The following is a 17,962-nucleotide window of genomic DNA, read 5'->3' as shown; positions in this document are numbered from 1 at the left end:
GAGGGAACCTGGATATTTCAGGTGACTATCCCAGGATTAATCGCCAGTGAGGAAATCACCACAAACTGCTTCTGAGCATTCACTAAGTTTCAAATGCACTTTGCCACATTGCAAAGGAAGCTACTTTTTGGGGGGGAAAAACACAAGCTAGCCTCTTGCTTACAAAACAAGGGAGCCATGACTGCATTTTCTGACAAAATGAGCACCTTTTGGCTTATAAAGCCTGCTTATATAAACAACGCACCCGAGATGGTTGGGAGTTTTGAATTGACATCAACGGAATCCCTGGAGTCAGGCATTTATCCCTTCAAACCTGAGCCCGTTTGAGTCAAGCTTTCATGGATTTTGATTAAAATGCAAGCTACTGGATTCCTACAAAAGCTAACCTTTCACTTCAAAATGTTCAATTAGTTTGATTCCAAGTGGAAGACTGAACAGTGAAGCCAAGCAAAGTCACTGAAGGTTATAGGCCTCCCTACTGGGGGAGCTGTTTCTCAAAAACCAGCTTCAGGGGAAAGAGCTCTTCCACAGTCCACTGCAAGACATTTACCCACAGGTCCCTCAGGATTCAACAGGGGACTGTTGATTATATTATTTCATGCATGTTAAAATTGGAAAATGCATTTTACAAACCAGGTGCTTTACCCTAAATTGTTAAAAGCAACGACAGAACTTAATATAGATCCCTTATAGAACAGCTTTGGAATGGTAAAAGCTTGTAAATTATGATTCATAAGAACATAAGAACATAAGAACAAGCCAGCTGGATCAGACCAAAGTCCATCTAGTCCAGCTCTCTGCTACTCGCAGTGGCCCACCAGGTGCCTTTGGGAGCTCACATGTAGGATGTGAATGCAATGGCCTTCTGCGGCTGTTGCTCCCGATCACCTGGTCTGTTAAGGCATTTGCAATCTCAGATCAAGGGAGGATCAAGATTGGTAGCCATAAATCGACTTCTCCTCCATAAATCTAAGTCCAAGCCCCTTTTAAAGCTATCCAGGTTAGTGGCCAGTCACCACCTCCTGTGGCAGCATATTCCAAAACACCAATCACACGTTGCGTGAAGAAGTGTTTCCTTTTATTAGTCCTAATTCTTCCCCCCAGCATTTTCAATGAATGCCCCCTGGTTCTAGTATTGTGAGAAAGAGAGAAAAATTTCTCTCTGTCAACATTTTCTACCCTATGCATAATTTTGTAGACTTCAATCATATCCCCCCTCAGCCGCCTCCTCTCCAAACTAAAGAGTCCCAAACGCTGCAGCCTCTCCTCATAGGGAAGGTGCTCCAGTCCCTCAATCATCCTTTGTTTGCCCTTTTCTCTGCATCTCTCTCTTTTTCTTTTTTCATTCTCCCTCAATATCCTTTTTTGAGAGATGCGCTGCACCAGAACTGGACACAGTACTCCAAGTGCGGTCGCACCACTGCTTTATATAAGGGCATGACAATCTTTGCAGTTTTATTATCAATTCCTTTTCTAATGATCCCCAGCATAGAGTTTGCCTTTTTTACAGCTGCCATGCATTGAGTTGACATTCCCATGGAACTATCAACTAAGACGCCTAAATCTAAGATTCACGCACATAGACATCAGTAAACATACTGGATAGCCCCATGCTAGCCTGATCGTGTCCAATCTCAGAAACTAAGCAGGGTTGGCCTTGTTAGTATTTGGATGGGCAACCTCCAAGGAACATCAGGGTTCAGGCAGACAATGGGCGTTTCCCCACTCACAAGGATCCCCCCTATGCCGCGTGCCCGGGCATCCCCACGACCCTGTGCGGGGTCATCAAAAGGTGCTGTTTTCTCCAGCGCCAGGGATGCCGCGCGCTGAGGGGGCGTGACAGTGGTAGCGTCGGGGCGGCTGCGCTGTCACCACCCCTGTCGTGGGGAGTGCAGGGAAATCTCCCAAGCTGCGCTACTTGAGGAGAGTAGAGCGGGGCTTAAGGTAAGTGGGGAAAGGCCCAATGGCAGACCATCTCTGTTAGGTCTCTTGTCTTGAAAACCCTACAGGGCTGCCATAAGTCAACCGTGACTTGACTGCAGATACACACACACAAGTTCAATACTGTATTAGGGTGACCCATATACATCCACACAGTTCCAAAAACTTCAGGTCATTTACATTTTCTTTGGATGGGGTAGAAGTTTGTGCTGATTTCCCCTCTTGCTGCAGGCCACTGAAGATCCCCAATTTTTGTTCCTGAGGGTCACCAGATCCTCAGAAGCAGCAAGGGGCACCATGAAGGTCTACAGACCACTGGTCCATCTAGATCAATATCATCTAGTGTTTCCCAAGTGAAAAAACCAACATCTATCTTTGAAGATGTGGGGTACCGGCAAACACAGTGGGAGATGAAGGGTTGTAATTTGCTTCGCTTCTTCCACATCACTAGTCTCAGCTGCATTGTCAGTGCCTTGACTGCTTGGGCAGAGATCTGGCCCTAGCTGAAATTGCTGGCGCATATGCAGGTATTGCTGTTACAATATGTATGATTGGCAGTGACTCTCAGGATCTCAGGAAGAGGTGGGGCTCTCCCAACTCTTGTTTGCTCAGATCACTTAAATGGAAATTGATCCTGGGACTTTTTGCACCCAAAGCAGATGCTCTGCCACTGAGCCATGGCCTCTCAGTTTCTGTACTGCTTTTTCATACACTTGCATGCACACAAGAGAAACAGAAGCACAGGATTTGCCTTACTAAATGAGAGCAAGGGTCCAACTGATTTAGCCTTATGTATCCAAGCAGATGCTTCTAGGAAGCAATAGATGAGTCACAATGATGGCAATATTCCCCTCCTAGCCAACCCTACTTCTTGGTTCCTAGTATCTATCAGCATAAGAAGTGTTCTTTGGGACTGGACCAAGGATCCATCCAATTCCTCCATTCTGTTTCCAGACAGATGCCTCCAGAAGCACAAATCAAAAGTCGTGTAATATAACGGCTCCATTTCCTGTTGGTCATGTTTCATCAATACATCCTATGGGTTGGAATACACAAATGCCAGATTTCAGAATCCTGACAATCCTGTGTGTTTTCCTCTCTGTAGCATCATAAGCAATAAATAGGAGACTCTCTCGCTGGTTGATTTCCATTTCCATTCAAAGGGAAAGGGAATGTTTGCCAAAAACTATGAGAAGCAATCACAAGGCAAGACAATTAAAACCTGCCCATGAATGTGGGAGGAGGTGGGAATTGCAGAAGAACACCCAGAACTGTGATGTTGGTGGGGGTGTTCTTCAAGGCAGCAAAGAGGGACAGATGGAGGAGAGCAGCTGAATCATTTGCACACTATTCGCGGCCCAGTTTTCTCCCCCCACACACCCCAGGAAGGATGACATGATTATCTGTCGACAGAGATGTTTGATATTTTGCAGAATATCTGCTCAAGAGCATAGCCAGATAAATCAAGCATGTTTTCCAAACCAGAGTATCAAAATGAAAGAATCCTGGGGTACTTAATAACTAACACATTTAGGGCAGCTTGCTTCCTGAAGACATCGAAGTTGATTCCTCTAACCCATGAAAGCTTCTGCGGCCATTCCATTGCTAAGTGTCATTATTAGTTTCATGCAAATCAAATTAGAGTGCTGAGATGGAGCAGTAACTACTGGTCTGACGTGGGGGGCATTGAAAAATGAACGTTGGAATTCTTAATAAGGGGATTATTGACATCAATAGCCCGGCAATAAGGGGAACAACAGCACAGCTCTCTCCTCTGTCCCACCCCAACCCCCAACCGACCACAATGAGATCATCTCCTCCTCAGCAAGGCATTTCCCCCAGAGTACATGTGGTAGGGATTCCCTTGTATGAGGGATTCACATGTGCCTCATCTGCTTGTGTGGAGAAGCTTGTTATTTTCATCATTCCTGGGAATCTGGCTCACTGCAAAGGCTTTTTTTTTATGACTGGGCTGCTGTTTGTCTGCTTTTACAGCTTCAAAGACAAATCACACCCATTTGGCACAGCTAAAGTTCACTGGGCCAGAACTCTTTGAAGTGGAGGCTGAAAACCCCACCCCCCAGTACCAGTGTTGATTTAGCAAACCTTTCTGAAATATACGGGCATTTCAGTGAAAGGCCAAGGCGGGCCAAACCAGAGGAGAGTTCTAAGGACAGAAGTCCCAGAATTTGGATCTTAACACCGGAAGAACAGCTAGTGCAGGGGTCTGCAACCTGTGGCTCTCCAGATGTTCATGGACTACAATTCCCATCAGCCCCTGCCAGCAGGGAACTGTAGTCCATGAACATCTGGAGAGCCACAGGTTGCAGACCCCTGAGCTAGTGGAATAACTGGAGGCATTTCTGCCAGTGTACATGGCGGATGGGCTTGTCTTTCAAGAAGAAAGAAGAAACCAGGCAGTCAAGGTAAGGGCAGAGGTAATGCTTAGGGTTGCCAAACTCCTGGTGTGGCCTGGAGATCTCCCAGAATTGCAACTCATCTCCAGACAACAGAGATCAGCTCCCCGGAAGTAAATGGAAGCTTCAGATGGTGGACCAGGGCACTAGACCCCCTCCCCTTCCCTCCCTAAACTCCACCCTCCCCAGGCTCCATCTCCAAATCTCTAGAAATTCTCCAACCTGGAATTGGCAACCCTAGGTTAAGGGAAGCTTTATAAAAGAGTGCAAAAATATTCCAGAAAATGAGAAGAAGAAACTGATATTCATAACATCACAGGCATTGGTCAACTGGAACCACACACTACACCATTACAGAACCATTTCCGTTCCTTTGTGCAAAAAGTCCAGCCCAAAAAGTAAATTTGGACTGAATATGAGGAGAGTAGTTCCAAGCCAGCTGTACAAACGTGCTGGTTTTCATGTCCTTTGGCCTTAAAAAGGCAGTAGGAGTTGTTATTGTACCTGGTATGTCATAAGAGATCCTGCAGAGGGTAATGTCATTACAGTGGTATCTCAGTACGAAGACATCTCCCTTAACTGGCTCCAAGCCATTTCTGTCTCTGACTCACCTTAGAAGGAGTGGCCCCTTCCTTATTGATTTGCTGGAGCCTGAAGTCACGGATTCAGGTTCCAATGCGTGATCCATCTAACCAGAAGCTCACAAGTGGACAGGACAGCACTCAAACTATACCATGCTTGTGAGGATGGCTGGGTGCAGGCCTCTCACTGCCATGTGGGGCTTGAGAACTCTGTGGGGAAGCAACCACACAGCAGAGGCAGAAATATTAACCCAGGCAAGACGAGCACCTTCCAACAGGGCAAAAGGCCCCGGGACTCAAGGGTTTGTTTTTCAAAGAGCGCTTTCAGGTGGGTAAGCAGAAGCGGCATTCAACACCAGGATATAGTTACAGAAAGGGGAGGGATCTTGGCAACATGAGAAAGGTATTGGAGGTCAAACTGAGATGCTGAAATACCTGTGAGTAGTCGGTGGCTTTGAGATCTCTCTCTCTCCTTCTCTCCCTCTTTCCATGAGGGTGGTATGCATAGTTGTCCCAGAGCAATGTTAGCTTCCAAATTATCCTGTGGGATAGATTAGGGTGAAGGACAGCAACCAGGCCAAGACCACTACATAAACTGCATGGCCAAAACAGAGTTTTGGTCTAACGTTCTACCTGAGGTACCCCACGCTGTCCTTCTTGTTTTAATACCGGTTCTAGCAAATAGGGTGGAAAACTTAGGTTGTGGAATACTTTAAATAGAAATATGTATTTCTTTTAAATATGGTTGCTAGGTCCCCCTGACCACCAGCAGGGATGAGAGAGTAGTTGCCAGCTCCAGGCTGAAAAACTCCAGGTGATCTGTGGGTGGAGCTTGGGAAGGATAGAAACTTCAATGGGGTTCAACGTTATAGAGTCCACCCTCCAAAACATCAATTTTCTCCAGGGGAATTGATCTCTGTAGTCTGGAGCTGTAATTCTGGGAGATGCCCAGACCTCACCTGGAGCCCCCTGACATCCCTACATTTTCAGTTCTGGTGATTTTCGTTTCTTCTTTGCAACAGGTAATCTAGAACAAAGGTAACACACATGCACACATCCTCCTTTTAAATAATCTATTTCTCAAAATGTGTACAGTGGAGCCGCAACATTGTTATAACTTTCAGACTTGGCAATTTATTCTGGGTGCTTTCTGCCCACAAACTATAAATCATTTAGAGACTATTTTCATTGCAAAGCTTGTCCTGGGAGCTGCGTGCTTTATTGATTTCAGGAGAGGGAATTACTAGAGGTAGATGAGACATTTGCCATTTCCAACTGAATTTTTTAAAGGGAGAAAAAACAACCACCTCCCATTGCCCTTTTCCTCAAAGTTTAGCAGAGCTGAAAAAGATGGGTCACCTTGAGATATCTCTGCTCCTCGACTACCTTCTAACAGATCTGTTAAGAAACCAATCTTGTAGGGTATTTACTGTGCAATCCCAAGAATCGTTTCCTGGGAGTTGACTTCAGTAGGATTCTAAGTGGATCTGTTTAGGATTGCATTGTTAATTGGTGTACTCAAAGCCAATATCCTAATTAGGGTGACAATGGACAGACATCAGTCTGAACAAAGGTACAAGAGGGGAATCCAGAAGCATGTAATACAAAGAGAATTATAATATGACATTACATCATGTTTTCTTCTCTGCTTAGAGCAACTAGACATGTTGGTAAAACGGCAAATTAAAAGCTACGCAAAAGGAAAACCAGGGGGTTTCTTTGGGGAGGGGGTGCCATCAAGATAATGAGAGAATCATCTTAAATTTGCATAAAAATTACAAATCTGTATACAATTTAAAAAACTTCTTGTGTGTAATTTTTTTTAGGTGTCGGATATCTTATGTAGGATTGTCTTCCTTAAATACTGTAGATATCAGCTGCCTTTGGAGGCTTAGTGAGGGCAGCACACAGGAATGTGCAGCTTCTTCCTGGCTCTTTGCCTGCAGCCTCTCTTAGTAAAGCTCATTCTGGTGGGGAGGGGAGCCACATCGACATTAGAAGCTTGCCTTTATGCAAGAATGCCAGGAGATGTGACCCTCTCTTCTGTCCACCTATCTTACAGGGCCATAAAAGAGACAGAAGCTGACAGAAACCACATGGCTTGTATTATGTATATTAAGATCTTTAGACTTTTGGCTCATCTTCCAGCTCAGTCTTGTCTGCTTTAATAGAAATCAGCTCTCCAGGGTCTCCAGCAAAGGAAGGTCTGTACCCAAACCATGCCTCCCAAGATCCTTCAGCTGGAGATGCCAGGTTCTAAAACTGGGAACAGGGTTACCAACTTCCAGAAGGCACCTGGAGATCTCTCACTGTTACAATTGATCTGCAGATAGCCATGATCAGTTTCCCTGGAGAAAATGACTGCTTCAGAGGGTGGAGTCTGTGGCATTACAGTTAGCTGAGGTCTCTCTGCTCCTCATATCCTGCCCTCTCCAGTATTCACCTCCAAAACCTCCAGCTATTTCCCACCCCAGAGCTGGCAACCCTACTGGGGACCATTTGAAGACAACAGAACTGCAGTTTTCCCAAGCAGCCTACTTTGAGTGGCCGTGGCTTTCTGGGCTCGCAAGCAAAGAAAGTTGTTTCCCAACAAAAGCAGCCTGAGACCTTCTAACTGGAGACTGAACCCAGGCCCTTTAGCATGTGAAAGGGGATCTCGGCTGTTGCATCCCTTCTGAGGGACAAGAGCTTTCCAGGGTCTTAAGCAAGAAAAGGTCTTTTCTTGACATTGAGGCACTTTAGCGAGATACGGCACAGACTGAACCTGGGATCTAGGCATGCATAGGAGATATTCTACTGCTGTTATGATTCCTCCAATGCCTCTGGTGCTAAGTGCAGAGAAGGATATGTTCTCAACAGCTTTTCTCCAGCTTCAGAACGGCCTTCCCCTGAAGGTCCAGCCAGCCTTGATCTAAAGTGTCCTTGGATGTTTGGGGTGTTTTCTTACCGGCAAACATTAAAAGTGTGAAGAAAAGCAAGAATGAGCTTATTTTATTTATTATTCATCTTGGTTTCTCACATGTGGGGAGTCCTTTTCACATTCAAAGATGTCAATTTGTAAACATTGCTCTGAGTCTGATGGTTGTGGTGGAAAACATTAATTTACATATATAAAAACACAGAACAGTCATTTTGGTTTCACATATTTTAAAACATGATGCTATTACCTCCCACCCATCCTCCCAGTAATGCTTTCCTTCTTTAAGTCGACCTGCTGCTGAGCTGTGTTTATCTTTTAAAGGTCGCCATATTTTCAGAAGTGAGAAAAGACCCACAGAATTTGATAAAAAGATGCTGTTGTGGACTGGACGGTTTAAAAAAGAGGAGGATATTCCACCACTTTTGTCGTAAGTAGGCACAGCTAGTTAAAGCTTTTGTGTACAACTACCTGAGAAGAAAGCTGGGTCCATTATGCATAGAATGCTTACCTTGGGGCTCTTAGCAGCGCAATGGGACTGTAGTGTGGTCTCTTCCTGTTTCCTTGTTTACATGCGAGGAGGTATTTACTGCCTACTCCACAGCTTGCTTGCTTTCTGAAGTCTAACAGGCCTCTGCTTTTCCTAGTTCTCTTAACTCCACCCATCAACTACCTCTTAAAAGTACAGCTCTCATTACACCCAGTACTTGCAAGATAAAGAACTTTGTGAAAATCCTTTAAATTGCAGTTATATCAATATACTTGTGATTTCAGTGATATGAATATTATAGCCCCTTTCTAAAAAATATACCCCCCAAAGAAAGAGGCAAAGCAATTTCCTGGACCACACTCTGCTGAAGAAGGAGACTATGCCCTAGAATTGATATCTCCCCCCTCCACATACACACTTCCTGCTGCTTCGGTGGCGGCTGCTGCTGCTGCTGCTCCCCCCACAGGAAGAGAGGCTTGTTATTAAATGGTTAGCCCACCATTTCTAATTCAACCTACAGCTCTGCAAAAGCTCTGGAAGTGAGAGCATAAGAACATAAGAACATAAGAACTAGCCTGCTGGATCAGACCAGAGTCCATCTAGTCCAGCACTCTGCTACTCGCAGTGGCCCACCAGGTGCCTTTGGGAGCTCACATGCAATGGCCTTCTGCTGCTGCTGCTGCTCCTGAGCACCTGGTCTGCTAAGGCATTTGCAATCTGAGATCAAGGAGGATCAAGATTGGTAGCCATAGATCGACTTCTCCTCCATAAATATGTGAAGAAAATGGCTGATCCATCATTTGGAGATTTTCAAATGCAATAAAAGATAGCAAGTTTGCAATGATTCTCTGTTTATATCGATATATCAATATCATATATAGCAAAAACTGAAGAAATAACAAATCTGAAAGTGGAGGAGAGAGGTATGCATTGGAATGGGAGCAAATGGGAAGGGCTGGTGTAGAGCAGAGGGAAGATATCCGGGGCAAATCTGTACTCACTGGCAAATCTCCCCAGCTCTGGCAGCGAGGAAAATTAAAGCTGTGCTTAAAGTGGTATTGCTTAGCGTGGGGAGGATGGAAATTGAAAGCAAGACTTTGGGGAAATACATCTGTACAAGAAATCTTGTTGGGATGGACATTCACCCCTGCTGTGCAGCTGGCACCTTGTGCATAATGTGCCCTGGGCAGAGTTGGAAGGAAGGAGTATGAGGGGTCTGCCCCTGGGTCTTGTGATATGCGTACACTTTCCCCTCCCCCCATCATTTTTGTTCCAACAGGTTTTGCTGGTTTTTTTGGAGTGTCAGAAACCCATAAAACCTATTTAACCAAAAGCAACAATGGGACAAGTTTAAAAAAAAAGCATATGGAACAGTGGCAATTACAGCTCTATTGTACTACTTTCAGCACTCCCAAAAAGTCTTGTCTGACTTCAGCCAGAGAGAGAACCAAACTCTGGTTCCTTCTCTGCACACCCACACAACTATTATTTTCTGTGACACCCAAAATACATTTAAGTTGGAAGTGCATTTCTTCCGGAAAACTCTGTGATGCTGAAAGTGAAATGTGTGGGTGCTGATCATTATCTCTGGCCCAAAATAACACCAAGTCAATTTGGCAACATTAATTTATTCCCCCCCTCCCTCTTCTTCCTTCCCCCATTTTGGAGAGAAGTTTTGCAGCACTCAAGAATAAGACAGCAAGCAGGGCTTTCTTGCATTTTCCTCATCTATTCAACTTGACCCATGACAACTGTATTCTAATATCTGCATAATTTGGGACAGAAACAAGGCTTGGAGATTTCTTATGCTGCAATCCTAAAGACACTCTCTTGGGAGTAAGCCCCACTTGGTAAGATGAGACTGACTTCTGAATAGACCTGCTTAGAACTACTTCTTTCCTATCAAATTCTTGTCAGACCCATCTTCCTCAAATTGTGGCAATTAATATCTACCCAGTCCTCAATGCAGCACTATTGGATTTCTGTAACTGATATTTATCCATTGATAGTGGAGCGAGAGGCAAAGATATTGCAATGGGAAAGGATTTATGTTGTGCCCGGGGAAGACTCTCAAGGCTTTGGTTTAGTGAATGGCTAACAATATTTCTTTAATGGCCACTGAGGGCTGGGAGATGTTTGTGGAAATGAGTACTGATGGCTTTGGATGGTTGGTGTCTACTAGGTGCTGTAAATGCTCCAACAGGGCCTGTGGGCCATGAAATTTAACTAGCTTAGCTGGCAAAAGGGGCTGAGCTGGTTGGCCAGAAGCATCCTAGGAGAGCAGTAGAGGCTACAAGCTGTTTGCTTTGGGAGAAATTAATGGTATTTTAAAGACTGGGCATCTGCCAAGGTCCCCTGTGCTCAATTTGCACATCTATAAATAAACAGATATTACAAAAAAATCCCAGAAATATCCAATGTTATTTCATCATAAGGAAATGCTTCTGACAGATGACCCTGGGATTTCCTATTGCTCAAGATAATAGGGAACATGACATTTTCCTCGGCATTACGTTACACAGAGAACACAACAGGGCAGCCTGAAAAACAGTAGCTTTAAAAAGGTTCTAGACTTCATAGCTGCACAGAAAAGTTGCATGTTTGGAAATCCACCCCTTCAGAAGTAGCCTGAGTCCTCCTCCACACAATATTCTGTTCTTCTTGCTGGGACTAGGCTCCATTGTAGCTTTGAGCTCCACCCTAGCTGTGTGGCTATTTTGCAGAGTTGAGGTGCTTAAGGCTGCTCAGAACCAGATGCGGATTCGAATCTGCTACATTATGATGGCATTGACCTTACTGGGATGTGTGGCCATGGTCATCTCTGGCAAACAGGTAAGAGACTTTCATCACAGATTTATCTAGCCAAGAAAATGAATACTTTTGCCCCCCTCCTAGGGTTGCCAACTTTGGGTTGGGAAATTCCTGGAGATTTGGGGGTAGAACCTGGGGAGGGTTGTGTTTGGGGGAAGGTGAGGATCTTGGTGGGCCATGATCTCCAGGGGAACATATGTCTTCTGGAGATCAGTTGTAATTCTGGGAGATCTCCAGGACCGACCTGGGGGGTTGGCAATACAACCCACAAGCTTATTAAAACACCAGGATTGGTGCATTGTGCAATGATTCCACTTTCTATATCCCTTACTGAGCACATTTTCAGGGTCCACAGGCAGGCCATAATCCACTGCAAGGCAGAGTCAAAGGACAAATCAGAGGTTGTGCCTATAGGTGGAATCAAGCAGCTTTGAGGTCAAAGGCTAGTAGCTTTGAATAGATTCAGAAAGGACCCACTAGATTTGGTTGATCTAGGTCTGGGAACACAATTCTACAGCAAAACTGACGAAAACCTTTCTTTTTCCTGCAATTTTGTTGCTATGATTCTCCCTTCACCTGGGGTTGCCAATGTCCAGGCTGAGCCTGGAGATTTCCTGGAATTATAAGCAGTCTCCAGACCAGGGCCCCCTTATCCATTAGGCATTTTAGGCACAGTTTTTGTAGGGCTTACAAAAACAGGATTAACAAAAACAAATTACAGGAATAGGGAAGGAAAACAAACATTCAAAATAAAGTTAATTATTCTCTCATCTGCAATGCATTATTCTTTTTTGCTTTGCTTTACTTTGGAACCTTTCTCTGCTGCTATTTTAACATTTTGTGCTGCTCTTTTTCTGCTTTTATTTTGTTGTCATCTTTTTATTGTATTTTAATCAAGCACTCTAACTTGTTCACTGCCTTGTAATTTTCTTGAGAGGCAATATAAAAATAACATCAAAAAAGTAAATAAATAAATGGCTGGGAGGGAAGAGGAAACAACAACAACAACACACACACACACACTGCACACACACACCCTGATCCAACAGTAAGAAACCAGCAGGGCAGTTTTCTGTGAAGAGATGGAGGGGCTCTTTATGGGGCTGGTGATCACCAAGCAGGAATCCAAGTGTCCTCATGATATCGGTCATGAAATCGGTCTCTTTGTGGCGCTTGGACTCCTAGCCCCAGTACTACATTGTGAGAAAGGTTTACCGAGCAAATGTCTTGTTTTCAAAGGCTGCTAAAAGAGAAGACACATTGCTAAAGATAAACACAGAGAAGAAGGCCAAATGGAGGCTAGAGAGGCAACTGGAGCAGGAATCAGCAGCTGGAAAAACTGAATGACCGTGAAAGCAACAAGTCCCGAGGGACCGTAAGCTGATTCACATCCAGAGTTGAGAAAGCTTTTGGTCCTGTAACTCTGAGCATGTTGTTGACCTCGGTAATCCCACGTGTTTGGTTGTGAACGTAAAAGCCACAGCAGAGACCAGATTTCTTTTCAGCTTGCTTTCATCTACCTCTGAGTTGGCTAACAAAAAACTTCCTGGGTGGCCACCAGTTCTGACACTTGGGGACAATTCCCACTCTGGAATAGCACAAGACCCAATGTGACTCTACTCCTCAATAGCTTGTCTTTGAAATCACTGCCCCCCACCCAAGAAGTCATTAGTTAAGGAAGATCAGTTCTATACATGCTGTTACGCATGTGAGGGAAATCAATGAAAATGTACTTCATTTTTGTAGCACTGTGTATGCTTTATTCTGGGACGGGGATTTGAACTTTGGCAACATTCAGATTTTTCTAAAAAATGTGGTGACAAGAGATATATGGGGGCATATGAATAATTTTATTTACTTCATAGCGTACTTTTCTCCTCCATGGGAACCACTTTCTCCCCTTCCCACCATTTTATCTTCATAACCAGTGAGGTAGGTTAGGCTGAGAGTATATGACTCTCAAGAGTCCATAGGAGAGTGGGGATTCTAACCTGGGTTTTCCAAATCCTAACCCAAACTCCTACCATTGCATCGCTCTGTCTCTCATGTAAACAAGTAAGCAAAATAAAACATGTGTTCAATGTCACCTTAAAGACTAATGTCATTTATTTCAATCTGAACTTTCATGACTCTGAGCTTGCGTCTTCAGAAGCAAAGAGGACGGTAAGTGACAGGGCAGAGATGTCATCTCAACACCCTTTCAGTAGTGGCATAGCTTCAGGGAAGGACACGCATTTTTTTTTAGAAGAGACTCCAATGTCATTACTAAATTGTACTAAAAATTCAGAAAATGAAGGTATTCCCAGCAGGCAGATGTGGAAATGGGAAATAAGCGAAGTACAGCACAATAGAAGAAGCCACTCAACAGTTCTATGCAGTCATGCTAGATGGGATCTATCTGAAAGTGCTCTGAGTTTGTTCCAGAAAGGTGGTGAATTGAAGCTTATTAGGGATGCCCACTGGTTTGGCTTGCAATCTGCTTGCCAGTGAAGATCATGCAACCAATTTTTCAGTGAACTACACGCCCATGCATCGACCTATTTGTGATTGTCTGGCAGATTACTCCAGTGTTCAGCTGTTATTTGATTGTCATGATCAAACACAGCCCTGGCCTGGATGACTTAGGCTAGCCCAATTTTAGAAGCTAAGCAGGGTCAGCCCTGGTTAGTATTTAAATGGAAAATCACCATAGGTTGCTACACACATGCAGGCAATGACAAACCATCTCTGAACATCTCTTGCTTGAAAATCCTACAGGGTTGCCGTAAATGAGCTGCAACTTGATGGGGTTTTCTACCATCACCCACCTGTGTGTCGGCCTATTTGCGCTTGTCTGGCCGTTTGCTCTGGTAATCAGTTCTCATTGGATTGCTACAACTGGACATAGTAAACTCAACTGTCAATCTGCTCGTGGGGAATTTCTCTTCTCTGACATACAGTGGGTGAGTCTGTAGCAGTGAAAACTGTCACAGAACTAGTGCAACTGTGTAGCAACACTTGTCATATGAGCCATTGGACCACACTGGCTACAGCGGAAAGTAGTTATCAGTTTTTGAACAGTGATTCTGCTTTGGAAACATCCTCACCGTTTTTGGACTTTTACCTTTCCAGGGTCAAGTTCGGAAGATAATTGAACCTGCAAGTTTGATGCAGATTCTGACTACTGATTAGCTGCCTCTCGATGATGGCGCCAAGAAACCTTGTCTTCCCTCACCACCCCAGATCTATTTTTCAGTGTCAGAAGGGGTTGTTGTTTTTTGCAGTAATAAGGTAATGCATGCATAAATAGATCCCTTTTCAAGGTTGACAGCCAGCCTGAAGCATGGAAAGTCCAGAATATCCCATAAAAGTATTAAAATCAAAACCTGAAATGCAGAGGTGTACCAGGAGGTGAATGGTGCCCGGAGACAAATTGTCTCCAGGACGCCCCCAGGCTCTGCCCCCACGGCTCTGCCCCCCCATTGCCCTGCCCCCACTGCCCTCAACCCAGCCCATGTCATTATGGACATGAGCAAGGTCTAGGGTGCCCACTTCCCCCAGGCTCCTCCTGCCAGCAGGGCTCCCAGCCGGCAGCCTGCAGTCTCTTCTGACCTCCCCTCTGGGCAGGCTGGGAGCCAAGCCAGCCGGGGGGGGGGGGGGGGAAGGGAGGGGGGAGCCCAGGGCGTGGTTGAGGGCGTTTGGAGGCAGCAGGAAGTCCTGTTGTCTCCTTGTTTTTGCGTGCCTCGGACAGAGTTGAGGCAGGCGAAAACAAGGAGACAGCAGGACTTCCTGGTCACGTGGGGGGCCGATTTTGCACCTCCACGTGACCAGAAGAGTGGCGCCCAGGGACAAGGGATACCCCTTATCCCTCGGCAGATATGCCACTGCTGAAATGAGTTGCATTGTAATTAAAATGGGAAAAATCACCATAAAACACTGGAATTCATTAAATCAAACTAGAAAAGTATTTTAAAACTAAAACATTTTTTTAAAATCATACAATGTTAACAATGGGGAAATAATCTTCAAAAAACCAAAATAAACAAGCCTTCAACAATAAACCTTCCTTACAGTTGTTATAAGGATTACAAGATTTGTCTTTTGAATATTTTACATAAATGCTGAGATGAGCCTGGAATGACGAGCAACACGACTGGGCCAGTTTGAAAGGGAGTTCTGGCTTGAGGCCTTGAGGCCAACTTCAACCCCAGGAGTCATGTATCCTCTGAGCCTGAGATGGGCTTGATTTGTATACACTTCAGGACTTCACTGCCCTTCTGGAGTTCCAGCCCATAAATGCAGGCACTAAAGAGAAAACAGCTGGACAGATAAAAATGGTGTGTGCTAAAACACCTCTGACTGGATTTATCTGACTTCATAAAACACCAAGCCATTTTTCTGCTTTGTCCACCTGCAAACCACATGAAGATCTCCCAGGGCTTGAAAAGCCAAGTGAATTAAAGATATGTGTAAACCCTTTATTATAAGTCTCAGTTGGACCTCCTCCTTCAACAATTGCATAATTTGCACTCTCTTAGGAAAAATATACAGTTGGAAAATATGTCTCATTCTGCAATTGCCACTGCCAGAGACTTTGGGACAATAACAACAAATGTGGGAAACAGGAAGAAAATGTACTTCTTTAAAAACTGTTAAATACTATTGAAAGTATAACAGATAGTGGCGGGGGATGGGGAGAGACACCTTAACCTATCAGCTTGATGACAGCTCCACAAAAATTAGTCAGTTGAACATTTGAACATAATTGCCCCCATCTGGTTTTGTTTCCATGCCTCCAAGAAGTCCAGACTTTGAAGGTTGTTGGTCTCTATATGGAGATCCCATTCAGACGCTATGGCTAATAGTAGTTATTAGACTTGTCCATTGTTTATCTAATTTCTTTTTTTTAGAAAAAATACCTTTACTTGCACTATTTATAGATCATCGCCATCATGTCTTAGAATAGTGAAAAACATGAAGTTCAGCCCCATGCTTGCCCAAACCAGAGGCTCAGCTCTTGAATAGTTTCCATTATGTCAGAAGAAGAGCAATGAACATAACAGCTTGGAAATGGAACAGGGAACAGAATCAACCCAGCAATCTTTCTGAATAGCCATCGGGCCACCCCAGCCTCTGTCACCAGTTCTCAGTTGCTCAGGATATTAACAAACACCACACCAAAATACCCTCACTTTTCATTAGCTTTTCCACTGACAGGATGACATGAAATTTCTCATTCTTTTTATTATGCAGTGCAGCAATCCAGGCTCTTTCATAAGATGTAGCTGACAGATTGTAGTGTGGGGGGGGGGTCCCCCCTCATCACAGCAAGAACATCCATAAAATCTGGTTTATTAGAGTCTGGGAGCTGAAATCTGGACTCGAGGATTTTTATTCACCGCTATAAATGTCTGGAACTGTGGTGCTGTTTCAAAAAGGGTTCATGCCTTTAAACAAGTGCTGGGCACCTTTAGCACAGTATTGTTTTGCACCCCTTCAGGGGACCAAGCCCTACCTAATGATGTCTGTAATGATGGGATTATTTACAGATGTACGGGTTGTGTGTATATATAAGGGCAGCGATGTAAGTACACAGCATGGCAGTGCATATTCTGAAGCTGTGTCCATTCCATAAAAAGAGTTTACCCAAAGAAACCAGCTCAACTAGTACAAAGCAAATTGGGTACAGACCTCACTTGGGTAGAATAGGTGGGAGTTCACAGGCTAATTGCTTGGAATACTCAGGTCATGCTTGTTCTTGCATTTTTCCATTTGGCACATCATGACTATTTAGCTTACATCTTGGCTAGTATTTATTTCATATTTGATTTGCAGTTGGAGCTCTGATAATTTCCTTCTAATCTGATTCCTGAGTAGCCTTTGTCTGCTGCAGCAAAGGACCTAATGACATCTTATGAAGTTCTTGTGTGCCCCCCCCCCCCCCACGTTTGCTATGGGACCTATCAATCAAACATGTTCTGGAAGTTCTATAATGGGAACTTAATTCTCAGGAATGCATGCTCTCAATTGGGATCACAGGGACACAGCATGAAGAAAAGGTGCTTGTGCTGGTCTCCAGCTTCTAAGCTTGGTGGTCTCCTCAAGAGTAGGGGTTTACCCTACCATTTGAAGCTGGGCCTGGAGCACAAGGTTAGTGGTCTTGCAAACCGGTTGACTCGGGCTCCCTTCTTTGCCCTCTGCTTAGATAGACTGGGGAGAAAGCAGCTTCAGATACTCTGAAGGGCAGCCTCTGCCCTATTTCCTAATGGGATCAGAATCCTGCAGGGAATTTAGTCAACTAAAGTGACCATCTGACTCACTGGCTGGAGCATAGGTTGCTAGCCTGACACTGCATCTGTCTCTCTGTTGCATCTGTGCAAGCCCATTACCTCTTCTGTTCCTGCCTGGATGAGGGAGAATCCTCAGAAACTAGTGTTGGAGCTCTTCTCTGGCATGGCTGATGTGCAGCTGTCTCAGGATCTGGGAGGGTACCCAGAGGTCCTGGTGGCAGTGGCTTAACAGCAGGCTCCTTGAAATTGTGTTCTGGAGCTGGTGGGTCAGGAGCAAAAGAGGCTGCTACAGCATAGGGGTTTCCTTCACTTCCCAGCTCTTGTTTAGGCAACAATCCTAGTTCTTCGGACTTTTCTTCGGTCATCCAAATCTGATTCCATGAACAACCCAGTGGGAATCATGCTGGAGCTTATACTTTACCACCCCATGATTTTCTAAACTTAAAACAGCCCCAGGGAGCCACCACTGGCCATCTTAGGGGCTTCATACACATAGGTTTCCCCAGTGGGACAAACAGCACTTCCACAACCATTTC

General features: G+C 44.6%; 1 protein-coding gene across 1 annotated transcript; it reads left to right on the top strand.

The window, feature by feature from the left end:
• Nucleotides 1–3,410: 3,410 nt before the first annotated feature.
• LOC125442455 (protein FAM162B-like) lies at nt 3,411–13,212 on the top strand. The gene is made up of 5 exons (XM_048513820.1): nt 3,411–3,451; nt 4,285–4,367; nt 8,181–8,286; nt 11,070–11,178; nt 12,397–13,212. Exons 1-5 carry the CDS (start codon nt 3,411–3,413, stop codon nt 12,502–12,504), a joined length of 447 nt encoding a protein of 148 aa, XP_048369777.1. The 3' UTR covers nt 12,505–13,212.
• Nucleotides 13,213–17,962: the final 4,750 nt, after the last annotated feature.

This window comes from Sphaerodactylus townsendi, linkage group LG13 (genome assembly GCF_021028975.2).
Source record: "Sphaerodactylus townsendi isolate TG3544 linkage group LG13, MPM_Stown_v2.3, whole genome shotgun sequence".
Taxonomy (NCBI): domain Eukaryota; kingdom Metazoa; phylum Chordata; class Lepidosauria; order Squamata; family Sphaerodactylidae; genus Sphaerodactylus; species Sphaerodactylus townsendi.
The sequence above is the reverse complement of the archived record's forward strand: the minus strand, read 5'-3'. Positions and strand labels throughout refer to the sequence as shown.